The sequence below is a fragment of the Heptranchias perlo genome, chromosome 19, assembly GCF_035084215.1.
Source record: "Heptranchias perlo isolate sHepPer1 chromosome 19, sHepPer1.hap1, whole genome shotgun sequence".
Taxonomy (NCBI): domain Eukaryota; kingdom Metazoa; phylum Chordata; class Chondrichthyes; order Hexanchiformes; family Hexanchidae; genus Heptranchias; species Heptranchias perlo.
In genome coordinates, this window is record NC_090343.1 from 39,774,684 (window position 1) to 39,798,094 (window position 23,411).

General features: G+C 41.7%; 1 protein-coding gene across 1 annotated transcript in view; it reads right to left on the reverse strand.

The window, feature by feature from the left end:
* LOC137335353 (zinc finger protein 335-like) overlaps positions 1–23,176 on the reverse strand; it is a 110,734-nt gene extending 87,558 nt beyond the window's left edge. The window contains exons 1-13 of the mRNA XM_068000686.1: positions 23,010–23,176; positions 21,067–21,296; positions 20,175–20,323; positions 19,613–19,753; positions 19,242–19,415; positions 17,885–18,058; positions 17,000–17,173; positions 15,636–15,791; positions 15,357–15,513; positions 13,864–14,000; positions 12,874–13,030; positions 12,242–12,339; positions 11,357–11,452 (exon numbers count right to left, since the gene is read on the reverse strand). Of these exons, the coding sequence (XP_067856787.1) occupies positions 11,357–11,452; positions 12,242–12,339; positions 12,874–13,030; positions 13,864–14,000; positions 15,357–15,513; positions 15,636–15,791; positions 17,000–17,173; positions 17,885–18,058; positions 19,242–19,415; positions 19,613–19,753; positions 20,175–20,323; positions 21,067–21,296; positions 23,010–23,135 (1,969 nt within the window). The 5' untranslated portion in view covers positions 23,136–23,176. The remainder of the gene's footprint in view (positions 1–11,356; positions 11,453–12,241; positions 12,340–12,873; positions 13,031–13,863; positions 14,001–15,356; positions 15,514–15,635; positions 15,792–16,999; positions 17,174–17,884; positions 18,059–19,241; positions 19,416–19,612; positions 19,754–20,174; positions 20,324–21,066; positions 21,297–23,009) is intronic.
* Between the last annotated feature and the right edge of the window lie 235 nt (positions 23,177–23,411).

Genomic DNA, 23,411 nt, shown 5'->3' on the forward strand with positions numbered 1-23,411 from the left:
CCTGTGCCCTCCCTGTTGCCCCTCTCTCCCCTCAGTGCCCTCCCTGTTGCCCCTCTCTCCCCTCAGTGCCCTCCCTGTTGCCCCCTCTCCCCCTCAGTGCCCTCCCTGTTGCCCCTCTCTCCCCTCAGTGCCCTCCCTGTTGCCCCTCTCTCCCCTCAGTGCCCTCCCTGTTGCCCCTCTCTCTCCCCCTCAGTGCCCTCCCTGTTGCCCCTCTCTCCCCTCAGTGCCCTCCCTGTTGCCCCTCTCTCCCCTCAGTGCCCTCCCTGTTGCCCCTCTCTCTCCCCCTCAGTGCCCTCCCTGTTGCCCCTCTCTCCCCTCAGTGCCCTCCCTGTTGCCCCTCTCTCCCCTCAGTGCCCTCCCTGTTGCCCCTCTCTCCCCTCAGTGCCCTCCCTGTTGCCCCTCTCTCCCCCCCTCAGTGCCCTCCCTGTTGCCCCTCTCTCCCCTCAGTGCCCTCCCTGTTGCCCCTCTCTCCCCTCAGTGCCCTCCCTGTTGCCCCTCTCTCCCCTCAGTGCCCTCCCTGTTGCCCCTCTCTCCCCTCAGTGCCCTCCCTGTTGCCCCTCTCTCCCCTCAGTGCCCTCCCTGTTGCCCCTCTCTCCCCTCAGTGCCCTCCCTGTTGCCCCTCTCTCCCCTCAGTGCCCTCCCTGTTGCCCCTCTCTCTCCCCCTCAGTGCCCTCCCTGTTGCCCCTCTCTCCCCTCAGTGCCCTCCCTGTTGCCCCTCTCTCCCTCCCTGTTGCCCCTCTCTCCCTCCCTGTTGCCCCTCTCTCCCTCCCCGCTGCCCCTCTCCCCTCCCCTCTCCTCTCCTCTCCCCTGTGCTGCCCCACACACTGCCTGAGCCGCCCTCTGATTTGAGCCCAGTCTGTGTCATTTCCACTCAGGCACTCTGCAGAGCTCCTATTGAAGGGGGGGACGTGAGCCCGGGCCCTCAGGCCCCGCTCCGTCAGGCCGCCTTGGCCTCGCCTCCCGCGCTTCGTCCACAACCTGGGTTCCGAGCAGCCGCCCGTTCCTTACCTTCACTCCGCGGCTACAGAAACCTTGAAATTACAGAGTGCCGGTATGGCGCCGCTGCGTCCCAGTCGACCACAAACCTACACAAATAACACGGCAATCTTGAAAGACGCCATCTCGCCTCCCGGGACGCCTCACCCCGTGGGCCTTCTTTTGTATTCATTAGCGCAAGGACCTGCACTCGCAAGTTTAGCGGGGGGAGGGGTCAGAACCAACCGGCAGCGATCCCGAAAAAAAACCCTCAAACTCACGGACGCTTCGATCAATTAGGCTCCAGGGCGAGATTTTAACTGAGTCGTGTATAATTTGGACGGGGATTCGGCGAACTATTTTTTTTTGTGTGTGCCGGCGTAAGTGGACCGGTCTAGTCGGTGCGGTAATGCGGTGCAGTGGCCCGCGGCGTAAAACTTCTTTTGACGTAAGGTTGCGTCTGACGTCACGGCGTTTGACTTGGGAGAGAATTGTCAGAGGGAATAATGCAACATTTGTTCCAAGGGGGTGAGAACAGTGTGGAAGGCAAACTGGTTCCACAAGAGTTTTTTTTATATAATAATGGCCCAGAATTTGTTGGAGCGTGCCTTGTTTGTTAGATTTTTTTCCCCTCACGTTTCAACTGGTACATATTTTGCGCCGCAAATTGCTGGAAGAAATATGGAGATGGATGGGACATCCTGGGATCTTGGCGAACGACAGGACCAACAGTCCATCTCCTTAATTCAGTAAAATTTAAGGATGGAGAGATAAATAGAGGATCGCCGGAGAAGGAAATAGGATGAAGTACATTCACATTCGATACAGAAAGAGAAATAAAGAGAACATAAGAAATAGTAGGCCATACAACCTCTCGAGTCTGCTCTGCCATTCAATGAGATCATGGCTGATATTCTACTTCAACTCCACTTCCTCGCACTATCCCCATATTCCTTGATTCCATTAATGTCCAAAAATCTATCGATCTCAGTCTTGAATATACTCAACGACTGAGCATCCACAGCCCTCTGGGGTAGAGAATTCCAAAAACTCACAACCCTCCGTGAAGAAATTTTTCCTCATCTCAGTCCTAAATGGCCGACCCCTTATCTTGAGACTATGACCGCTAGTTCTAGACTCCCCAGTCAGGGGAAAGAGCCTCTCAGCATCTACCCTGTCAAACCCTCTAAGAATTTTATACGTTTCAGTGAGATCATCTCATTCTTCTGAACTCCAGAGAATATAGGCCCATTCTACTTGCTCTGTCCTCACAGGACAACTCTCTCATCCCAGGAATCAATCTAGCAAACCTTCGTTGCACCCCCTCCAAGGTGTATATCCTTCCTTGGGTAAGGAGACCAAAACTGTACCAAATACTCCAGGTGTGTCTCACCAGAACCCTATATAATTGCAGCAAGACCTCCTTACTCTTACACTCCAACCCCCTTCCAATATAAAGGATAACATACCACTTGCCTTCCTAATTACTTGCTGTATCTGCATCTTATGATCTTAACTTTCTGTGATGCGTGTACAAGGACACCCAAATCCCTCTACCAACATTTCTTGGTCTCTCACCTTTTATAAATATTCTGTTTTTCTATTCTTCCTACCAAAGTGGATAATTTAACATTTCCCCAAATTATACTCCATCTGCCACTTTCTCACCCACTCACTTAACCTGTCCATATCCCTTTGCAGCCTCTTTGCTTCTCACAGCTTACTTACCCACCTAGCTTTGTATTATGGATACATTACACTCGGTCCCCTCATCTAAGTCAGTTGGGCCTCAGCTCTATTGTAAACAGCTGAGGCCCAAGCACTGATTCTTGCGGCACCCCACTAATTACAAACTGCCAACCCGAAAATGACTCGTTTATTCCTACTCTCTGTTTTCTGTCCGTTAACCAATCTTCAATCCATGCATATATATTGCCCCCAATCCCATGAGCCCTAATCTTGTGTAACAATTTCTTGTGTGGCACCTTATCGAATGCCTTTTAAAAATCCAAATATACTACATCCACTGGTTCCCCCTTATCTACCCTGCTAGTTACACCCTCAAAAAATTATAATAGATTTGTCAAACATGATTTCCATGTTGACTCTGCCTAGTCATATTATGATTTTCTAAGTGCTCTGTTACTACATGCTTAATAATAGATTCTAGCATTTTCCCTACTACTGATGTCAGACTAACTGGCCCGTAGATCCCTGTTTTCTCTCTCCCTCCTTTCTTGAACAGCGGGCTTAAATTTGCTACCTTCCAATCCACGGGGACCGTTCTAGAATTTAGGGTATTCTGGAAGATCAAATCCAATGCATCCACTATCTCTGCAGCCACCTCTTTTAAAACCCTAGGATGTAGACCATCAGGTCCAGGGGATTTGTCGGCTTTTAGTCCTATTAATTTCTCCAGTACTTTTTCTTTACTAATTTTAATTACTTTAAGTTCCTCACTCTCATTAGACCCTTGGCTCCCCACTATTTCCGGTATGTTTTTTGTGTCTTCTACTATGAAGACAGATGCAAAATATTTGTTTAACGTCTCTGCCATTTCCTTATTCTCTATTATAATTTCCCCTGTCTCTGCCTCTAAGCGACCCACATTTACTTTCGCTAATCTCTTCCTTTTTTCGTAGTTGTAGAAGCTCTTACAATCTGTTTTTATATTTCTTGCTAGTTTATTCTCATATTCAATTTTCTCCCTCTTTATCAATTTTTTGGTCATCCTTTGCTGATTTCTAAAACTCTCCCAATCCTCAGGCTTCTTACACTTTTTGGCAACTTTGTAAGCCTCTTTTAATCTAACACTATCCTTAACTTCTCTAGTTAGCCATGGTTGGATCACTTTTCCTGTGGGCTTTTCTTCCTCAAGGGAATATATATTCATTGAGAATTATGAATTATTTCTTTAAATATTCACCATTGCTTATCTACCGTTATACCTTTTAATCTAATTTTCCAATCTACCTTAGCCAACTCGCCCCTCATACCTACACAATTGGCTTTGTTTAAATTTAAGATCCTAGTTTCGGACGTAACTACATCACTCAAACTCAATATGAAATTCTATCATATTATGATCACTCTGCCCCAGAGGATCCTTAGCTATTATGTTATTAATTAACCCTGTCTCATTACACAATACTAGATCTAAAATAGCTTGTTCCCTAGTTGGTTCCTTAACATATTGTACTAGAAAACTGTCTTGAATGCATTCCACAAACTCGTCGTCCAATCTGCTTTTGCCAATTTGGTTTGGCCAGTCCAAATGAAGATTAAAGCCCCCACAATTATTGCATTATCCTTGTTACATGCTCCTCTAATTTCCTGATTTATACTCTGTCCAACACTATAACTACTGTTAGGAGGCCTGTAAACTACTCCCACCAGTGTTTTCTGCCCCTTGTTATTTCTTAGCTGCACCCATACTGATTCTACATCCTGATTTTCTGAGCTAATATTCTTTCTCATTACTGCCTTTATCTCATCCTTTATTATCAGGGCTAACCCACCCCCTCCTTTTCCATTTTGCCTATCTTTTCCAAAAATCAAGTACCCCGGAATATTTAGTTCCCAACCTTGGTCATCCTGCAACCATGTCTCAGTAATCACTACAAGATCAAACCCATTTAACACTGTGCCATTAATTCATCTATTTTGTTACGAATGCTTCATGCATTCAGATATAGTGCCTTTATTTTTAGCTTTTTACTATTTTTCCCTGATGTGACCTTAGTCACAAATGCCCTATTACCTTTGTTAAACACACTGTCCCTTCCTGACACTCCCTGCTTGTTTTTACACAAATCGCTCCTCTGCTCTACAGCCTTGACTTTTCTCTTTAGACTTATAAATTTACCCTAACCTGAACCCTCTCCCACTTTAAGGGAGGGAAAGAAAGATTGGATTAAGAGAGAGAGAGAAAAGAGAGACAAAAAGAAAAAGAAAGAAAAAAATGGAAAAATTATAAATTTTAAAAACCTCTGGAACAATTTACTACCGGTAGAAATGAGACTGCACAGTTTCAATAGTTCCCTTTCTGGGCTGGAGAGGTTGAGTGGCATTGCAGGAACATAAATCTTGTCATTAAAAGGGTCCTTACATCGCTAAGTACCATCACTAACTTTCTGCAACGAGATTAATTTGTTTTAATAGTGCAAATACAGCAATTTCTTGACACTTGTGGGGAGGCTGTGGGCGAGCTCATGTTTTCACGAGGCTAATGGCGGAGTGGACCAAATATTCCAGCAATTTATGGCAATTGGCAACTCATGGCGTGTCTCTTCCTCGCCACAAATTGCTGAGTTATTTATACACTAATAATGGCGTGTGCATTAAACTCACCTTTATTTTCCCAGCAAACTGTGGGCCGATGAGTTTTTCCACTTCTGTCCCTTATAGCATGGATAAACTAGTCATTTAGATTGACAATTTCCATCAATAATAAAGCAAATCTGTAAACCAAAGACATGATCTAACCCTCTTATCCTTCCTCTCTCCTACTTACTGCTTAGTTTTGTACTTGATTAAGGCTGTGAACCCAATTTGTAGCAGCAAACGAACTGTAAATGTTGGCCATTCGGTCCATCATGCCTGTGCCAGAGCGATCCAATTAGTCCCATTCCCCTGCTCTTTCCCCATAGCCTTCAAGTATTTATCCAATTCCCTTTTGAAAGTTACTATCTGCTTTAAAACATAGAAGAAAATAGTAACAGCACAACAGATGCAAATGAACTCTAGAAAATGAGACAAATTACCATTTAGGCAGATACATAGTTGTGTGTGTTATGCGTATTTGTGTTCCTCACACCTCTCTCTGTCCTTTGCTTTAACTGTTCGTTTGTGACAGAAAACTGACTCTATTGTGTCAATGAGTGAATTCCTCTAAAGGTAAGCTAAGATTTTTCAGCAAATCCTTGCTGTGACACACAGCTTGGCTCAGGAGTTAGGAACATAGGAACAGGAGTAGGCCATTTAGCTCCTCGAGCTTGTTCCGCCGTTTCATGCGCTACATAACACCAGAGATTACGCTTCAAAAATTGGCTGTAAACGTGCCTTGGTCCCTCCTGAGATCGTGAAAGGCGATATGTAAATCCAAATTCTTTCTTTATTTACCAATTTCAGTGAGACAATGACCAATGTAGCTAAAACAGAAAGCATTATGAATAGCAGGTTGATTCAGAGGATCCTGGGCATAGGTGTAGGCCATTAAGCCCCTCGAGCCTGTTCCGCCACTCAATTAGATCATGGCTCATCTGTACCTCAACTACATTTATCCATTTTTGCCCCATATCCCTCGATACCCACTACCTAAGAAAAACTATTGACCTCAGTCTTGAAAATTTCAATTAACTCGGTATCCACAGCCTTTTGGGGGTGAAACTTTCAGAATTCTACTATCCTTTGTGTGAAAAAGTGCTTCCTAATTTGACTCCTAAAAGGCCTAGCTCTAATTTTAAGATTATGCCCCCTTGTTCTGGATTCCCTCACCAGAAGAAATAGTATCTCTATATGTACCCTATCGAATCCCTTTATCATTTTAAAGACCTCGATATGACCACCCCTCAACCTTCTAAACTCAAGGGAATACAAACTAAGATAATGTAACCTGTCCTCATAGTTTAATTTTTTAAGCCCTGGTATCATTCTGATGAATCTGCACTGTAATCCCTCCAAGGGAATTATATGTTTCCTGAGGTTTGGTGCACAAATCTGAATGCAGTACTCCAGATGGGGTCTGACCAATGAAATATACAACTGAAGCATCACTTCCTCACTTTTGTATTCCAACCCCCTTGAGAATAATGCCAATATTCTATTATCTCAGACAGCAGGTGCTGGTAATGGAGGATAGCTGCACGGGAGTAGAGGAGGTGTGGACTGGTGCTCGGGGTGCGGATCCCCTATCGATTTCCTGATATTGGCTCAGAAAATCAAGATGTAGAATCAGTCTGGGTGGAGTTAAGAAGTACCAAGGGGCAAAAGCACTGGTGGGAGTTGTCTGTAGGCCTCCAAACAGTAGAGGCAATGTAGGGGATGGGATCAAACAGGAAATTAGAGATGCATGTAACAAGGGTACTACAGTAATCATGGGTGACTTTAATCTACATATAGACTGGCCAAACCAAATTAGCAATAATACTGTGGAGGATGAATTCATGGAGTGTGTACGAGATGGTTTTTTACACCAGTACTTTGAGGTGCCAACTAGGGAACAGACTCTTCTAGATTGGGTACTGTGCAATGAGAAGGGGTTAATTAATAATCTTGTTGTGCGGGGTCCTTTAGGGAAGAGTGACCATAACATGATAGAATTCTTCATTAAGATGGAAAGTGAAGTAGTCCAATCTGAAACTAGGGTCCGAAATCTAAACAAAGGAAACTACGAAGGTATGAGAAGTGAGTTGGCTATGATAGATTGGGGAGTTTCATTAAAAGGCATGACGGTGGATAGGCAATGGCTAACATTTAAGGAATGAATGCATGAATTGCAACAGTTATACATTCCTTTCTGGCACAAAAACACAAAAGAAAAAACGGCCCAACCATGGCTAGCAAAAGAAATTAAGGATAGTATTAGATCCAAAGAGGAGTCATATAAAGTTGCCAGAAAAAGTCGCAAGCCTCAGGATTGGGAGCAGTTTAGAATTCAGCAAAAAAAGACCAAGAGATTGATTAAGAGGGGAAAAATAGAGTATGAGAATAAACTTGCAAGGAACATAAAAGTGGACTGTAAACGCTTCTACAAGTATGTAAAAAGATTAGTGAAGACAAATGTAGGTCCCTTACAGTCAGAAACAGGAGAATTTATAATGGGGAACAAGGAAATGGCAGAGCAATTAAACAAATACTTTGGTTCTGTCTTCACGGAAGAGGACACAAATAACTTCCCAGAAATGCTAAGGAACCAAGGGACTAGCGAGAAGGAGGAATTAAAGGAAATTAGTATTAGTAAAAAAATAGTGCTGGAGAAATTAATGGGACTGAAAGCCGATAAATCCCCAGGGCCTGATAATCTGCATCCCAGAGTATTAAAAGAGGTAGCCATGGAAATAGTGGATGCATTGGTTGTCATCTTCCAAAATTCTATAGATTATGGAACAGTTCCTGCAGATTGGAGAGTGGCAAATGTAACCCCACTATTTAAAAAAGGAGGGAGAGAGAAAACAGGGAACTACAGACCGGTTAGCCTAAGATCAGTAGTAGGGAAAATGCTAGAGTCTATTATAAAGGATGTGATAACAGGACACTTAGAAAATATCAACGGGATTAGACAAAGTCAACATGGATTTATGAAAGGGAAATCATGTTTGACAAACCTACTGGAGTTTTTTGAGGATGTACCTGGTAGAATAGATAAGGGAGAACCAGTGGATGTGGTTTATTTGGATTTTCAGAAGGCCTTTGATAAAGTCCCACATAAGAGCTTAGTATGCAAAGTTAAAGCACGTGGGATTGGGGGTGATATACTGGCATGGATTGAAAATTGGTTAACAGACAGGAAACATAGAGTAGGAATAAATGGGTCTTTTTCGGGGTGGCAGGCGGTGACTAGTGGGGTACCGCAGGGATCAGTGCTTGGTCCCAGCTATTCACAATATATATCAATGATTTGGATGAGGGAACCAAATATAATATTTCCAAGTTTGCTGATGACACAAAACTAGGTGGGATCGTGGATTGTGAGGAGGATGCAAAGAGGCTTCAAGGCGATTTAGACAAGTTGAGTGAGTGGGTAAATACATGACAGATGCAGTATAATGTGGATAAATGTGAAGATATCCACTTCGGAAGGAAAATCAGAAAGGCAGAGTATATTTAAATGGTGATAGATTGGGAAATGTTGATGTACAAAGGGACCTGGGTGTCCTTGTACACCAGTCACTGAAAGCAAACATGCAGGTGCAGCAAGCAGTTAGGAAGGCAAATGGTATGTTGGCCTTCATTGCAAGAGGATTTGAGTACAGGAGCAAGGATGTCTTACTGCAGTTATACAGGGCCTTGGTGAGACCATACCCTGGAGTATTGTGTGCAGTTTTCGTCTCCTTACCTAAGAAAGGATATACTTGCCTTAGAAGGAGTGCAACAAAGGTTCACCAGACCGATTCCTGAGATGGCAGGACTGTCGTATGAGGAGAGATTGGGTCGACTAGGCCTGTATTCACTCGAGTGTAGAAGAATGAGAGGGGATCTCATTGAAACATATAAAATTCTGACAGGCCTAGACAGACTGGATGCAGGGAGGATGTTTCCCCTGGCTGGGGGTCTAGAACTAGAGGTCACAGTCTCAGGATACGAGGTAGGACATTTGAGATGAGGAAAAATTTCTTCACTCAGAGAGTGTTGAACCTGTGAAATTCTCTACCACAGAAGGCTGTGGAGGCCAAGTCACTGAATATATTTAAGAATGAGATCGATAGATTTCTAGACACAGAAGGCATCAAGGGGTATGGGGAGAGAGTGGGAATATGGTATTGAGATAAAGGATCAGCCATGATCATATTGAATGACGGAGCAGGCTCGAAGGGCTGAATGGCCTACTCCTACTCCTATTTTCTATGTTTCTATCGGGATATGGCCGGCGGGCTGGTCGACACCCCTGGGGTCTACTCACCTATCTCCGCCACATTCCCGGGCCATGGGAGCCTGCTCTCTGTGTCAGATTTTCCATACTTCCCTCTCTCTCTGCTATTCTGCTGTAACAATTTACACCTCATCCCTCTGGCCATTTAATCAGTCCCGCCCTCTATCCTATCACAGACCTTTCCTTTTGTTCTTTCCTCCACCTCCCTTTATTCTCTCTTTCTTATGGCATCCAGTGCTGCTAAGGCAGCGGGGTCAAAGTTGCAGGACGAGGATAACACTTATGTCACTTTGCATCATGTTTCACACTCACAATCATCATCAAGAAAGACATGTTCTGAGGTGCAACTAGCAGTTTATTATATGAAAAAGCATTCAAAATGAAAATAATTTATCTTCAGTTGTACAGTTATATTGTTTAGACTTTAAGTTAATTAATATTAAAAATGCCTTAAAAGAACGTTATTTGGAAATTCCTCTACATACCAGGAATGTCAGTAACGCTGAGTAAAGCAAAACCCAAATACGACTATACATAAAACATCAGATATGACAACTAAATCACCTTGATGGACATGACCTGCATTTTAATAACATTATTGTGGTAAAGGCAAGCTACATTGGAAGCTTCAGTTGAAGACCTAGCACTAGCTCAGGAACGATGGGCCAAATGGTCTTGCTCTGCACTGTCCTGACCTCTGTGTGCTGAGATGGGTATCAGCGATGACAAAGAGCACAAAAAAACATCCAAATTATACAATCCAACAGGCAATGCAAGTTGTACAAGGGGCCTCCTTCAGATTTTGAGATGGAGGTTGAAATGATTACAGCCTCTTCACAAATTCAGTGCAACCATGGCAAAGCTACTTTATTTGATGTTTTGATATTATTTCTACCTGCATTTGATGGCATGATTAGTGCGAGTGACAATGAGCTATTACCACATCGATGCAGAGCAGCACCAGTGAGATACACGAACAGCATGACTGTCATCGCAATGCATCAGTCCATTATACCGATCAACGGCTGGTTCTCTGCATTGTCAAATATCCTGGGAAAAATCTATCCAAAATTGTTCCTAAGTAGAAAAAAATCCTCATAGAAATGAGAATAAATAATAAATCTTGAATAAGATATATCTATACTTGGAGTAAACAAAACACATAATGGTTGTCAGTGGAATACTGTTTTTCCCCACTATCTTTAAGGAAGACATATTTGAGCCCTGTCGCACTTTTGTTGCAGTCAAGCCCATTACATGTCAGGTGATAGCAGAATAAGAAACAGTATTTCAGTGACAACCTTCTTTATATCCTGTAATGAATCTACATGGAATTGCATCCTCTTCACATTTATGTCTTACACAGAATGTCACACTGATGTGATGTAATGTTAGTTGAACATAGAGTGAGCATTACAAAGCAAATTCTAGATTTGGGCTGTCCAGCAGGCACTTTGACTCTGCCTGAATAAAGATTCAAGCTATCAAAAGAGTCAATTAATTTATCTTTTACAAGTGATGAATAAAATATTGTCTGTCACCATTTAATTGTTTAATTCAATCACAGATTCAATTCAACTGGGTTTCATAGTTTCACCCTCCCTCCTTGATAAAATGTTTGGCACAGATTTCTTATCCTTCAACAACAAACTGAAACCCAGTAAAAATAAAAGTAAATGGAAGGATTACATTGTGATGCTAAAGGTAACAGAATAACTTAAACATAATAAATTAAACAACAATTCTTCTTCCAGAGAATGCCGATCCTGAGGTTGAAATTTTATTCTTTGCAATTCAGTATATTACTCTTGATGTATCCCACAAAATTAACCCGATAATGCTTGTCCATTTTCCAGAAGATATTTTCTAACAGGAAGTAGTAGTTCACTGAAAGAAAAAGGATTAGAAAGATGATTAACCATCCCGCAGAGCAAAGGATTATACTGTGTTTGTGTACGATTTTCTCTGTTTACTATCTTTTTCTCCCCAATCATATTCACCCCAGTGTCATTATCGGGCCCTCAGTTGCAAAAATATTTTTGATGTGAAGGATTCAGTGATTTTGCATCAGATAGAGGGCTGCAGTACTAGTGCCAATTGTTTGACCTGCACTCCCTTTGGGCTAAGCTCCCTATAAAGAGCACAGATCAGTGAATTTATCTAAAGTCACAGTGTATATATGCTTCATGATGTACTATGTCAGGGCACAATTCTTCATAACATTGACAGCATTTGTCTCTACATAGTCAACAACCTGTTTCTTTTAAAACAGAGGACAACTAGATCAAAGATCGGTAAGATATATAGTAATTTAAAAAAATGCAATGACACTGTAATGTGCCTCTGGGAATACATTCAGTGGGCACTGTGCTCTTACTGTTGTCCTCTAACCATGTTTCAACACAAAATTACATAGTAAACTGTACATCTTTCTGATGAACAAAGTTGAGTTCTTATACACGAATTGCTTGATGTTCATTGTTGCATTGCATCAACAATATTTACACTGGAAGACATTAACTGGACTTAGAGCAAAGTGGATCATTACATCATCAGTTAATTGGCCCTTTATTGCTGTTTTCAACCATCAGCTGAAATCCATTTCCAGTGTGTAAAAAGGTTAGATCAAGCAGAACTATTTGGCATTCAGAGCTGTATTATGTCTGGTAAACTTACTTTTATGCATGAACACAATATTGGCATCAACAGGCACATGTGGAAAAATATGATCAATTTGGTTGATCCTGTCAACTCTCCTTGTCTTCATGTCGAGCCTGAATGTCAGATTAAAAACACTCGGTTAAGTTCAATGCAAGTGTAACTGTTCCATTTACAAGTGCCATGAATCTTTAAGTACGATTTGCAATTTTCCCTAAAAGAAAGTTCTCTAGAAATACATGCGTTAGCTTAATTTTGCCCCCCCCCCCACCCCCCCGCCCCGGAAAGCATGCTCAGTAAATATATGGCCGTACACCTCAACAGTGACGCTTCTCTGCTGCACTGCAGCTCTTGCAAGGACACATGACTGAATATTTTAGGTTAGTTCCCAAGCTGCATGTCTGTGTATATGCGCATTCATTCCGAACATTCATGGTCCAATGTAGGGGAAGGAGATGAATATTAGAGACAGAGGGGTAAGGAAGCCACATAAAAGGTAGCGACAATGTCTACAATAGTACAATTTATTATTTATAACAACAGCTTGCATTCATGTAGCACCTTTAATGTAGAAAAACATCCCATGTTTACTAGTTGAGTTTTACCTAAAAGGCAACAGTCCCAAAGCTCCTAATTCACATTCTGCTCACCTCCAAACCTTCTGCCCACCAAACAGCAGCACTTTGTTTTTGCCTTTCATAACTGCACCGACTATCCGTTCAACTTTGGCATTAACGCCCAGTTTGCCGATATCCTTGGGATAGCCCTGCTCAAGACGAGTGCCAGAAAATACCCAGTATGATCTCCCTGTAAGGGAAGAAAAAGGAACAGCTTAGTTTCCATTTATTGCAATGGTAGTGAACAGTTTTAACTTAATCAGCTTAGAAATGACCGTCGGCAGTGGATGAATATAACAAGCACACATAACAATCCTCTGTCTGCTCTTTAAGTGTTTGTGCCAACCCATTTAAAATAACTGCGTTAAAATAGTGGACAGAGGAATGTTATGTGATGGCATTAAGCATTCATTTGGTAATGTTGCTGACAGCAAATTTTAGGCTAATATGTTTTCAATTAGCAAGTGAATTCCTCTTACATGCAAACCGAACGAGTAGTGATCGACAGGGTAAGTATCTAAGATTTTGAGTTATATTTAAGTACAGTTTCAGTTAGACCTATTTGGATGTAGCCATTTGTTCCCAGTTAAATGGCAGTAAAAAACAATTTATGGTCAGAACAAAGAGTTGTCAGTCTAAACTTTAAGGAAGGCTATAGATTCCATAAATGGCTGTGAAGATATTGTGTGGTAACCTTAAAAACTGACATTTTATTATTACTTGACTAACTCAGAGAATGGCTGTGTTTTAGAATATTCGCTGGTCAGCAGTTATCAAGGATTCTATTTTTCTACTATGTTCTATATCACAGTCTATATCACACCCATCCATACTGATTTATGAAAAACTAAACTGATCTGTATTAAAGTATTAAAAAATGTTTTACATGTACAGTGTCTCAGAAGAATTATTTTTCTGTACACTTGACCCTTAACATGAAGCCCGCCCCATCATCTTGATTTGCTAATAGTATTGCCTAAATATTTGCCTGAAAATTATCCTTCATCAATAATTCAGACAAACCTGAGAAAATGTAGACCTTCTTCGTCTTTATATCTTCAAATACAGCATCAATTTTAGAAGGAGCTTTCGGCCACAGCTTTGCAATTGGAATTGGTCCCACGATCATTTTCTTTGTTTCCGCAAACTTCCAGACATTTCTAGGAGATGTGGAAATAAAATCACATTTTCAGAATAAGTCTGGGTTCTTTTACCTCAACTTTGCCTACTGGTTGAAGCATGTGCAATGCACAACATAGAACAAATCCCTTTGGCTTCTTTTACAATTACGATATTTATGCAGAGATTTCAACCGATTGATATCCCTTTTGCAGGGTTTCAACTGAACAGTTATTTGTACATAAAAATCATTAGAAAAGCCTTTTCATGTGTGTGTTGGGGAGGGGGAGGAGAAGGTGATAACTTTCATGTGATTCTATCAACATCTAGCAGTAGACAAAGTGGATGCTGCAGTTAACAATGAAAGTCACACCAAATCCTATCAGCTCAATTTAGTTATAAAAGGAAGTGGAGTGGTGCAGTGGTTAGAACATTGCGTTTTCACTCCCGAGACACGAGTTTGAATCTAACATAACTGATGGAATGAGATGTCTCCTCTGTGCCGGCTGTAAAAGCCATAGCCTAGAATTATTGTTGGAAATATAATAGTGGACAAATGCTTCTTACATTTGTATAACGTTAACCCATTGTATTTTAAATGTGTTAACATCTCTGCTAGAATAGCAAACAGAGGAATGTCATATGAATTTATTCAGCATTCATCCACTAATATATCTCCCACAGTAATTTATAGGCTCATAAATGGAAAGATCTTGGGGTAATCACAATCTAGTTCATAGTTTGGTACAGTGTACATGCAACTGCACCAAACTGTCAATAATTTGGAATTAATTGTCAGACTTTTTCAGAGATGTAGCAAATGTAAACTGCACTTTGGTGGAACTCTTCTAACCTTGGGACTAAGAAACATTGGAGCACCATACCGCATTGTCCTGCACCCATACCAGTGCTGTATCTGGCTTAGATTGGGTAACACTGATAGTAGCACAAAACATGATGGGAAGAAAGTACTATATCCCAGCAATGACCTCCATTGCCTTAATGAGCCAAAAGCTCACTGCAAACTTACTAGACATAGCAGTTGATGTGTTGTATTCTCATTACCAATATCATTCCTTTTTAAAGGAACACGATGCTTTCAAACTTTCCTTTAGTGGGTACCCCTTGCAAATATTGATACACTCCTGAGGACCCCTTGTCCTAACTTCTACCCAAAGGGAAACAGGACCACTATTCAGAAAATGTATATACAACAACAGAAATAAGGTGCTGGTAAGTCAAGAAATACAAAAGTCTGATGACAGATGAACTGAAACTCATCAGCTACCCTAGTATTCCCTCACTGGGCCCCTCCCTGAGGTCCAAGTCACTTCAAAATACATGTTTTTTCTGCTTCCACAACCTTGAAGCGAAGAATTGAAGTAATTATTACTTACCCATTTTTGAAGAAATGAAGTGTTTTCTTTATACTCGCAACTGCATCGTAAATATCCACCTTGCAGATGTCAATAGCTGGCACAACGGTGGTTGTGGTGGGCACAGTTGGTGAAATTGGTGCTGTTGTTGGGCTGGGTGAAGGGCCTGGTTTTGGTCCTGTGTTCAAAATAAGGTAACGTAGGTGAATGTATTTACTACTGTAACTATAAATATATTAATATTTCAGTAAAAGGTTTTGTATTGCTGTCTTTTGTCATTAATAGTAGAATTGACCATACCATATAGATGCTGGATTCCTGCAGCGTCGTCACTGTGTAACTTGAAGTTTTCTTTGTAGCTGTACATTGGGTACATGAGGGCATCTTTGACAGCGGAATGATCTAGTCCCAGAGAATGTCCAAACTCATGGGCTGCCACTAAAAAGAGGCTGTATCCTGCGTAAGAAGACCCATAAATTGGTTAGTTGTTCGAATATTACTTTATTATTTGCCCTTTCTAGCCCCCCCACCATTCTCCTGAAAGCACAAATTCAGAGAAACATAGGAACGTACATGACCAAAATAGATCACTGTGGTCCATCTGGCTAGTTCCAGTGTAAATAACTCATGTGGGGTTTATGGTTCCAAGGACGCTGCCGTTGTTCGAGTACCTCACCCACGTGGCCCTTTTGCATAAGTGAGCTTAACCAGAGTGTTGGAAAACCGTTTGGCTACGGGTAAGGGATTCACAGCCAAAACGGACCCTCTCATCTAACATTCACACACACACTTTTCAACAAGAGCCACAGGGTTGGGATCAGAAGCCGAACCCTGGCTCATTTTTCATCCCCCTCAGCTCTACTCAACTTCAATGCGCTAACAAAGGGCTGGTGATGGGGATTAAAACAGGAGGATGACCACTTTTTTTTTGTTTAAGCCTGTTGTTTGGTCAGACATTGGATGATCAAGCTACTGAGGTCAGTTATAGCATTCTCACTGCCTGAGATCAGCTAAGTCAGCACTAACTGGAGTTTGAAACTGCCACCTTTTGCGCTGTATACCTGAGTATCACGTTAGGCACTGAGCCACCAGGGGAACTTTATTTGAATATTAAACATCTGTTATCAATTTAAATGATCCAGTTTCTAACTTCAGGATGATAATTAGTTGAGAAGTCCAGGATAATCCAGCTTTGAAGACACTTTTCTCTCTCTTTACATATACCGAGAGAGGAAAAGATAATATATTATGTATCTGTAAACTTAACCTCTCTCCTCTTATTCTGCTCCTTAAAGACCTCTGGACACCTCGCATCATTCTGTTCAGTAGGGTAGAACATTTCTGTAAGGACAACTCTATTGTTGGTTGCCGAGTGTTCAATTTTAGTCAGCAAAATAATATACATTGGTTCTCTTCTCTCCGTTCACCCCTCCAATACGATGCCTCAGTGATCCATGGTGCACCTTTCAGTGGGATGGAGGAAAGCTGACCAAGTCATGCCCAACTTTCAGACAGCGAGGGACTTCAACGTGAAACCCTACAGTTGGGAATCAAGAGTTCATCTACTTGATCGCTAAACTGCCATATCTACTCTAAGTATTATGGGATGGTGGTACTAAAGAAAATGAACAATGGTGGAAAGATGAACGAGCTGCCATATTTACCAGCATCAGCACAGAAACCCCACATTTTGTCTTTGTCGAAGTTACTGGTGGTTGCGCACCAGAGCTTCCCATCTGCTCTGCCGTCGGTGGTACACGCATCATATGTTTTGCCAAGGAATGTGAAAGGAAACGAACACGACTCTCCATTAGAATTTCCACCAGCCACAGGATTGACTGCAAGAAAAATATTGTGAGGAAAGATTCGAGAAAAGGTCAGCACCAAGGGCTCAACCCAAAATAAAACTTCAAGGTACATCTGGCCTGTATGAGCAAAAAGTGAATTTAAGTCAGATCGTAAAAAACAATGCTTTACTCAAAGGGCCATGAATATTGGGAAAAATCTACCAGAGGCTGTGGAGTCAAGGAGTTAGGGAAGTTCAGGTTCAGTTGGATGTAAGGCTGGGTGAGTTGGAGCAGTGGAGGAATGAGCTCGATGGGCTGGCCAGAATTTTCTCATCTTTGACCTTTTTAACTAATGTTTTTAACAGTCAGAGATTTCATTGTGAGAAACAACAATATAAAACAGACATATGGAATTAATGATCCACATTATTTGTTATTTTCCTCTCCAGTTTTCTCTCCATCTCTTGGTAAGTGCTGACCGACACTGAGGAACAATTCCAAGGGCATCAGCACCTTCCGCTACCTCGGTCAAGTAGTACTTCTTCATGTATGAGTCTAGACAACGAGTATCGCAGGCTATTTTATCACCACAGGCATCACAACCTACTGTCTCACCCAATCTCCGGAACAAACTGATTTGTTAAACAAAATCTGCCATTTTTTTTAACCAAATCCAGATCCCAAGCTGTGTATCACACTCTATCTGGCTCGACAAAACACAGTTTGATTATTGAACAGAGCTTTCTAACTATGAATAATTACCTGGACTGGGGCAGAAGCCATATTTTTTGTCCGAGTCAAAGTTGCTGGTTGTTGCACACCATTTGTAGCGATCATCACGGCCCTCAGATGTGCACTGGTCATAACTCTTGCCGTCGAATACAAAGGGGAACACACAAGGTGACCCGTCGCTGTTACCATCAAAGGTGTACAACGCTAAACAAAAGTGAATAGAAAACAGAAATTTTAAAAAACTGCCATGAGCAACTATAATTCTGGCAATATGATACCTCAGTGGAGATCTGCATTGAACAAGGAGTGTGGTTTTGTAAAGCCTCCCACCTGTAATAATGGTGATAATTTTACTGATTAAATAATGCCACAAATCTTGAGCAGGTCCAGGAGCTCAAGATTTTACCCTCCCTCCAGTTTTCTTTTGAAAACTGGAGGGAGGGTTTGTAGGACTATATTCTGGATGGACTATATTACATCCTTATTAAAATATCAATGTTTTTAAAGCGCAATTACTATGTTTCTATTACTTGGCACCTTTGCTTAATTACAAGTGAGACAAGGCTTATCGAGGAAGCCTCCGAAAGCTTGTGAATTTAAAATAAAATTGCTGGACTATAACTTGGTGTTGTAAAATTGTTTACAATTCTTTTGAAGGCACTGACACTTGCTGGGCTATAGTTTCACTGGCGTCTGATGCCTCCTCCTAGAGGACATTCTTCAAGCACAAGTCTGCCATTTGGCCATGGGAAGTATTAAAACTATATCCTCTCACCCTAAATCCACGGACTCTCTAGCAGATGTCACAGGACAATGATCGGGGGCGATTCCCTGGTTAATTTTTCCCTTCCCTGACTCAAAAATTGTTGCAGCCAAATATAACTCCCCCACTGTCAACCTGGCTGAGACCATCTGGGCCTGTATGGCTCAGCTGCAGCTCAGGTTTTAACTGATAGGGGCACTGGGACTAAAGGCTTTACAGAAACCCAAAGTCCACAGTCTCCCATTTTCTCCATAGTAACTCATTAGGTTTTATTTGGTTGTTAACGATTCAACTACATTGTTACTTTGGTTAGTAGTTTATTTCTGCCGACAGTATATTTGAAATCCTGGAGCTGGAAACGACTTGAAATTTTTAATGTTATATATTTATAATATTTCAACAGTGGGGATAACCCTGTAAATTTGACCTGATACCAGTTCACATGCGTCACATCAGATGAGCTGCTGAGCGTTGGAACTGAAGTCCGAATTGAAACTTGAGAAGGGAAACAAATAACAAAACTGCAAATGGTAGCATTGAGTCCGTCATTAAGACAATCTGAGGAAGATCAGCTAAATATGTATCTTAGTAAATTCATATCAAAATAAATGGACAGCTACTTACACCCATGCGGGCAGAATCCAAATTTCTGGTCATTGTCATAGTCTGCAGTCGTGGCACACCAGATATGCCCATCATCTCTCCCATCTGCGGTACACGTCTTGTATGTTTTCCCATTATATGTAAATGGGAAATGGCAGAAACCTCCATCGGCATTGCCGAAACGAGTTTTAACCGCTGCCGGGAGAAAAGATAAAACATTAGGACTAGAATTAGAGGAGGCAAAGGCGCAGCCCCTCCTTGAGTTACATTCCGTAAGTGATCATTTCTGATAATTGCAGTGCGACGGCGCAGGACAGGCAGTCTACTGATTGGTAATTTTCATAAATCAGCAGAAAAATATTTACAGATTCATTGTATTCAACGTTTGATACCTGCTCCTTTCCCCAAGGTCCAGAACTCATCGTCATCGAAATGTGCGTCACCATGCAGACTGCCATAGTCCTCTTTGCCAGGTGGGAAGGCATGTGCCAACAGACCATCCTTTCCATCAAATGGATATGCGTCTCCATGCCCTTCAACCAAAGTAAATGAAACATATTAACAATATAAGTGTGAGCAGGGATCTAGAAATCTAGAAGTCCTTAAAACAAGTATCGAAAGACTCAGTGGCACATCTGGAAAACAATCACCCCTTATACCTGTAATTTAGGTTAACCCAGCAATGTTTGAGTTAATATGCAAATAGCCAATTCAATATCTTACATGTTCTGCTAATGCTGTTTAGCTTGCCTCATGCAAATTACACCTTTCTCAGCTGGACTAAGGTAGCAATCTTAAGCAATTTAACCCATTCTCCTACGTTGACAAGTAAAGTATGATACTATAGGAAACAATCAGAATGAGGAGAGATACAGAAGGGCTGAACATTAATTAAACAGCTTAATATTAATTAAGAAGGGAATAATTCAGATGATATTCTGTCTGTCTACTCACATTCTCTGCCAAACTTAATCATGATGTCGGCTTCTCCGCTGTAGATTCTGGTGAAATTTAATGGAGTGATGTCACTCCAGACTTTAAATGCACGAGCAAATGCATCATCAACAACAGACGGTTCCAAGTCAGGAGTGTAGCTCATAACTCTGGGGAAAATACAATCAAACATTCAAGATTATCAGCTAAACATCACAACAATACTCCAGGTCTCAGGCTACTTGTGAGTAACACCATGGAAGATTAATTAATGTAAACCATGCTTATTACATTCTAATAAACCACTGAAGTACCGTCAGTTCTAACTTGACTTGTACCTTTACCTTGAAATGGCATTCAGGTTGGTACAGCCCAAAGTATTGTTATGCTGTACAATATAAACGAGAAGACCCATCAATACCATTGTAGCTGATACAGTCCCACCTGAATAACTGTGGTATCCCATATAGAAGGGAAAAGTAGCAACGCCAACCTACGAGACAGCACCCATGGACTTTTCTGGTGTATCACATTGACTGGTCACAGCAGCAGTGCCATCCTAGCTGGTACAGCCCAGTGGGTCTGTGTGGTGCACTGTAATAGTAGGTTTGAAAGCAGCACCATCCTACTTGCTGCAGACTTGCTGAACTACTGATCTGCTCTCTAGGCTCTACACAACCCCTTTATTGCCAGCTCCACAATTCATTTTTTCCCTGACAATTATGGTTTGCTCAAGAAGTGGTATTAAATCTTCATTACTCAAGAAGTGGTATTAAATCATGAACCTGATTTAACCACAGGAATTTTATAGTTTTAGTTTAATGCTAAATTTGGACAATCACTTAAAATGGAACACCTTTACATCTCATGTCCAATTCCTTGAATTTAAGCAGAGTCTTCATCATGTACTCACCTGTAAGTCAAATCAGTGTGATCCCATTTTTCATCATTAAATGTCTTGTAGCTAAGAACATCAGGAACACCACACCGTGGCTGTTTCATGGCACTGACTGTGGTCTTATCGAGTTCTCCTGTCTCAGGCAGTCCCAGGTTTTTCTGCACCTTTGTGATGGCAGCTTTTAGGCTTACCATCGCATTGCCTGTGTTTTTGAAATTCATGTATCCAAATTTCTGCAGGTAGTTCTGTGGAACAACGAGACCCAGAAGCTTAGGTATCCATTGTCTATTTAGATGTCAGTGATGCTGTTAGGGCAAGGACTAATACTGAAAGGTATTTACTTTATTGAAAGTCGCACCCTGGAGTCACATCCTTTTTCTCCCCCTAGTAGCCTTTCGTCCCCTACTGAAAGGAGCAGCTTATGCTAGGTACAGTTCAACAGACACCAGCCTCCTGCTGGTACTTTGGTAAAGTGCTCATTATTTATGTATGATTCTGGATAAATGAGTGTTGGGAGGCTACTTGACAATGAGGGGCATTACACACACACACACATATATACACACACACACACATACAGACACACGTACGCATGCACACACAAATATACACACACACACCCATGCACACTTGCACGCACACACACATACAGATACACACACCCGTGCATGCATACACACACACATGATAAGATCTGTTTCATAATAAAATTCCTGGACCTCATTGAAGAGCCTTGTGTACTCTTCAACTTTTCTATGTTAGAAAAACCAGATTTGAGCTGTTGGGTTTTTCTGCTTTAAGTAATGAAGCCAATGACTCTGGCCAAGTGTAGCCACTACTCACCCGTCACCATCCTCCAGATTTATTTATTTTTCTTCCAATTTTTCCCCTCTTCTCTTCCATGCCGGGAGTTTAATTAATGAGAATTCTCCCATTGACATTCAGGTGTGGGAGGGGGCACCACAGTGACTCAGATCATGTCCACACCTGAAGCCACACACCAGGGCTCTTTCCAACAAGAGTTGGTAGCTAGCAATCAGGAACAGGAACCCTTGCCTAACTTAGGGGCGCTGAGGCCAAATGTAGTGCCCCAACTGCTGCCCAGCTGAGATCAGCTAACTCAGTAGGGGCCGAGGATCAAACCAGAGAACTTCTGGCTCGAACGGCTCAAAGCTACTCTACCACCTCTAATTTCACGACTTTTCTCTGCTGAGCTGTCTTTGCAACTTGCATCTTTACTGTTATTCAGATTCTGAAATTCTGAGTAGAAGGTTATGCTGATATGGTTAGGTGAAGAGGTCAGATAAACACCAGTTGGCCTGTTTCAGTGCTGTACATTCTATGTAATTCTACGAAATTAAAATAAAAATCCTGATGGTCAGAGAGCTGAAGAACATAACTTCTCCGACTGAACTAAATCATTTCAACCTTCCTTCCAATTAGGAGCTCTTCAGCCTTCTGGTTGGAACATCGACTCCAACAATTTCAGATGTTAACTTTGCACCCAATTTTCCTGCTGGGTTCTCCCATTCAAATTCTGCTGATTCCCCTTCCATTTTGGAGCAATGTCTGATTCACCCTTTGCCTATTTGATGCCTTTTGACATGACTGACTGAATTGATCTTTGTACAGTATACAACACTTCCAACATTTCAAAAATCCATTACAGGCTATTATATTAATTAGCTGCCTCGTTTATCTCTAATTGTTGTTTTTCCCTCGTCCTTCGTTTCGGTCCGTCCAATAAGAGAGCTACTCCCATCTGATCCTGGACTTCTGTTGAAGTTGCCACCTGAAACCTATGTTTCTTTTCTGATCATTTTTGCATTTCCAACATCATTTTTTTAAACATTAGCCTTGTACTTTTTTTTACTTCAATGAAGAAAATGCAGCCACATTCCTAAAAGTGTTAACTAAACATGGAATCATACCCAAAAAAAAATAGATTTTAATCTTACCGTTGCCAGCTCGGCGTCAGTCATGTTCTGTTCCCCAGGAAACTCTATCAATGGGGGGGACAACGGTGCACTGAAGCAGCGGTGTGCTAGCAGAGCAATGCTCAACGCAACTCCTACCAGCATCATTTTGTGAGCAACAGGAAGAGCAACTGGAGTATCTAGCTCTTGGGATGCTTCTGTCTGTCTGAGCTGGAGAATGGATTGTATATATACACACAGAGCTAGTGACATCAGAGGCCAGTGACTCAGTCAAAATCTAAACAGTATGATTCATTATCTGCCTTAATGAGGAAACTGGGCTCTGCACCAAGGGAGTGAAATGTTCCAAATACTTTTGGTCACCATCGCTCTTACAACATTTGAATTAATTATTACAGTCCCCACCACTTAAAACGTCCACGA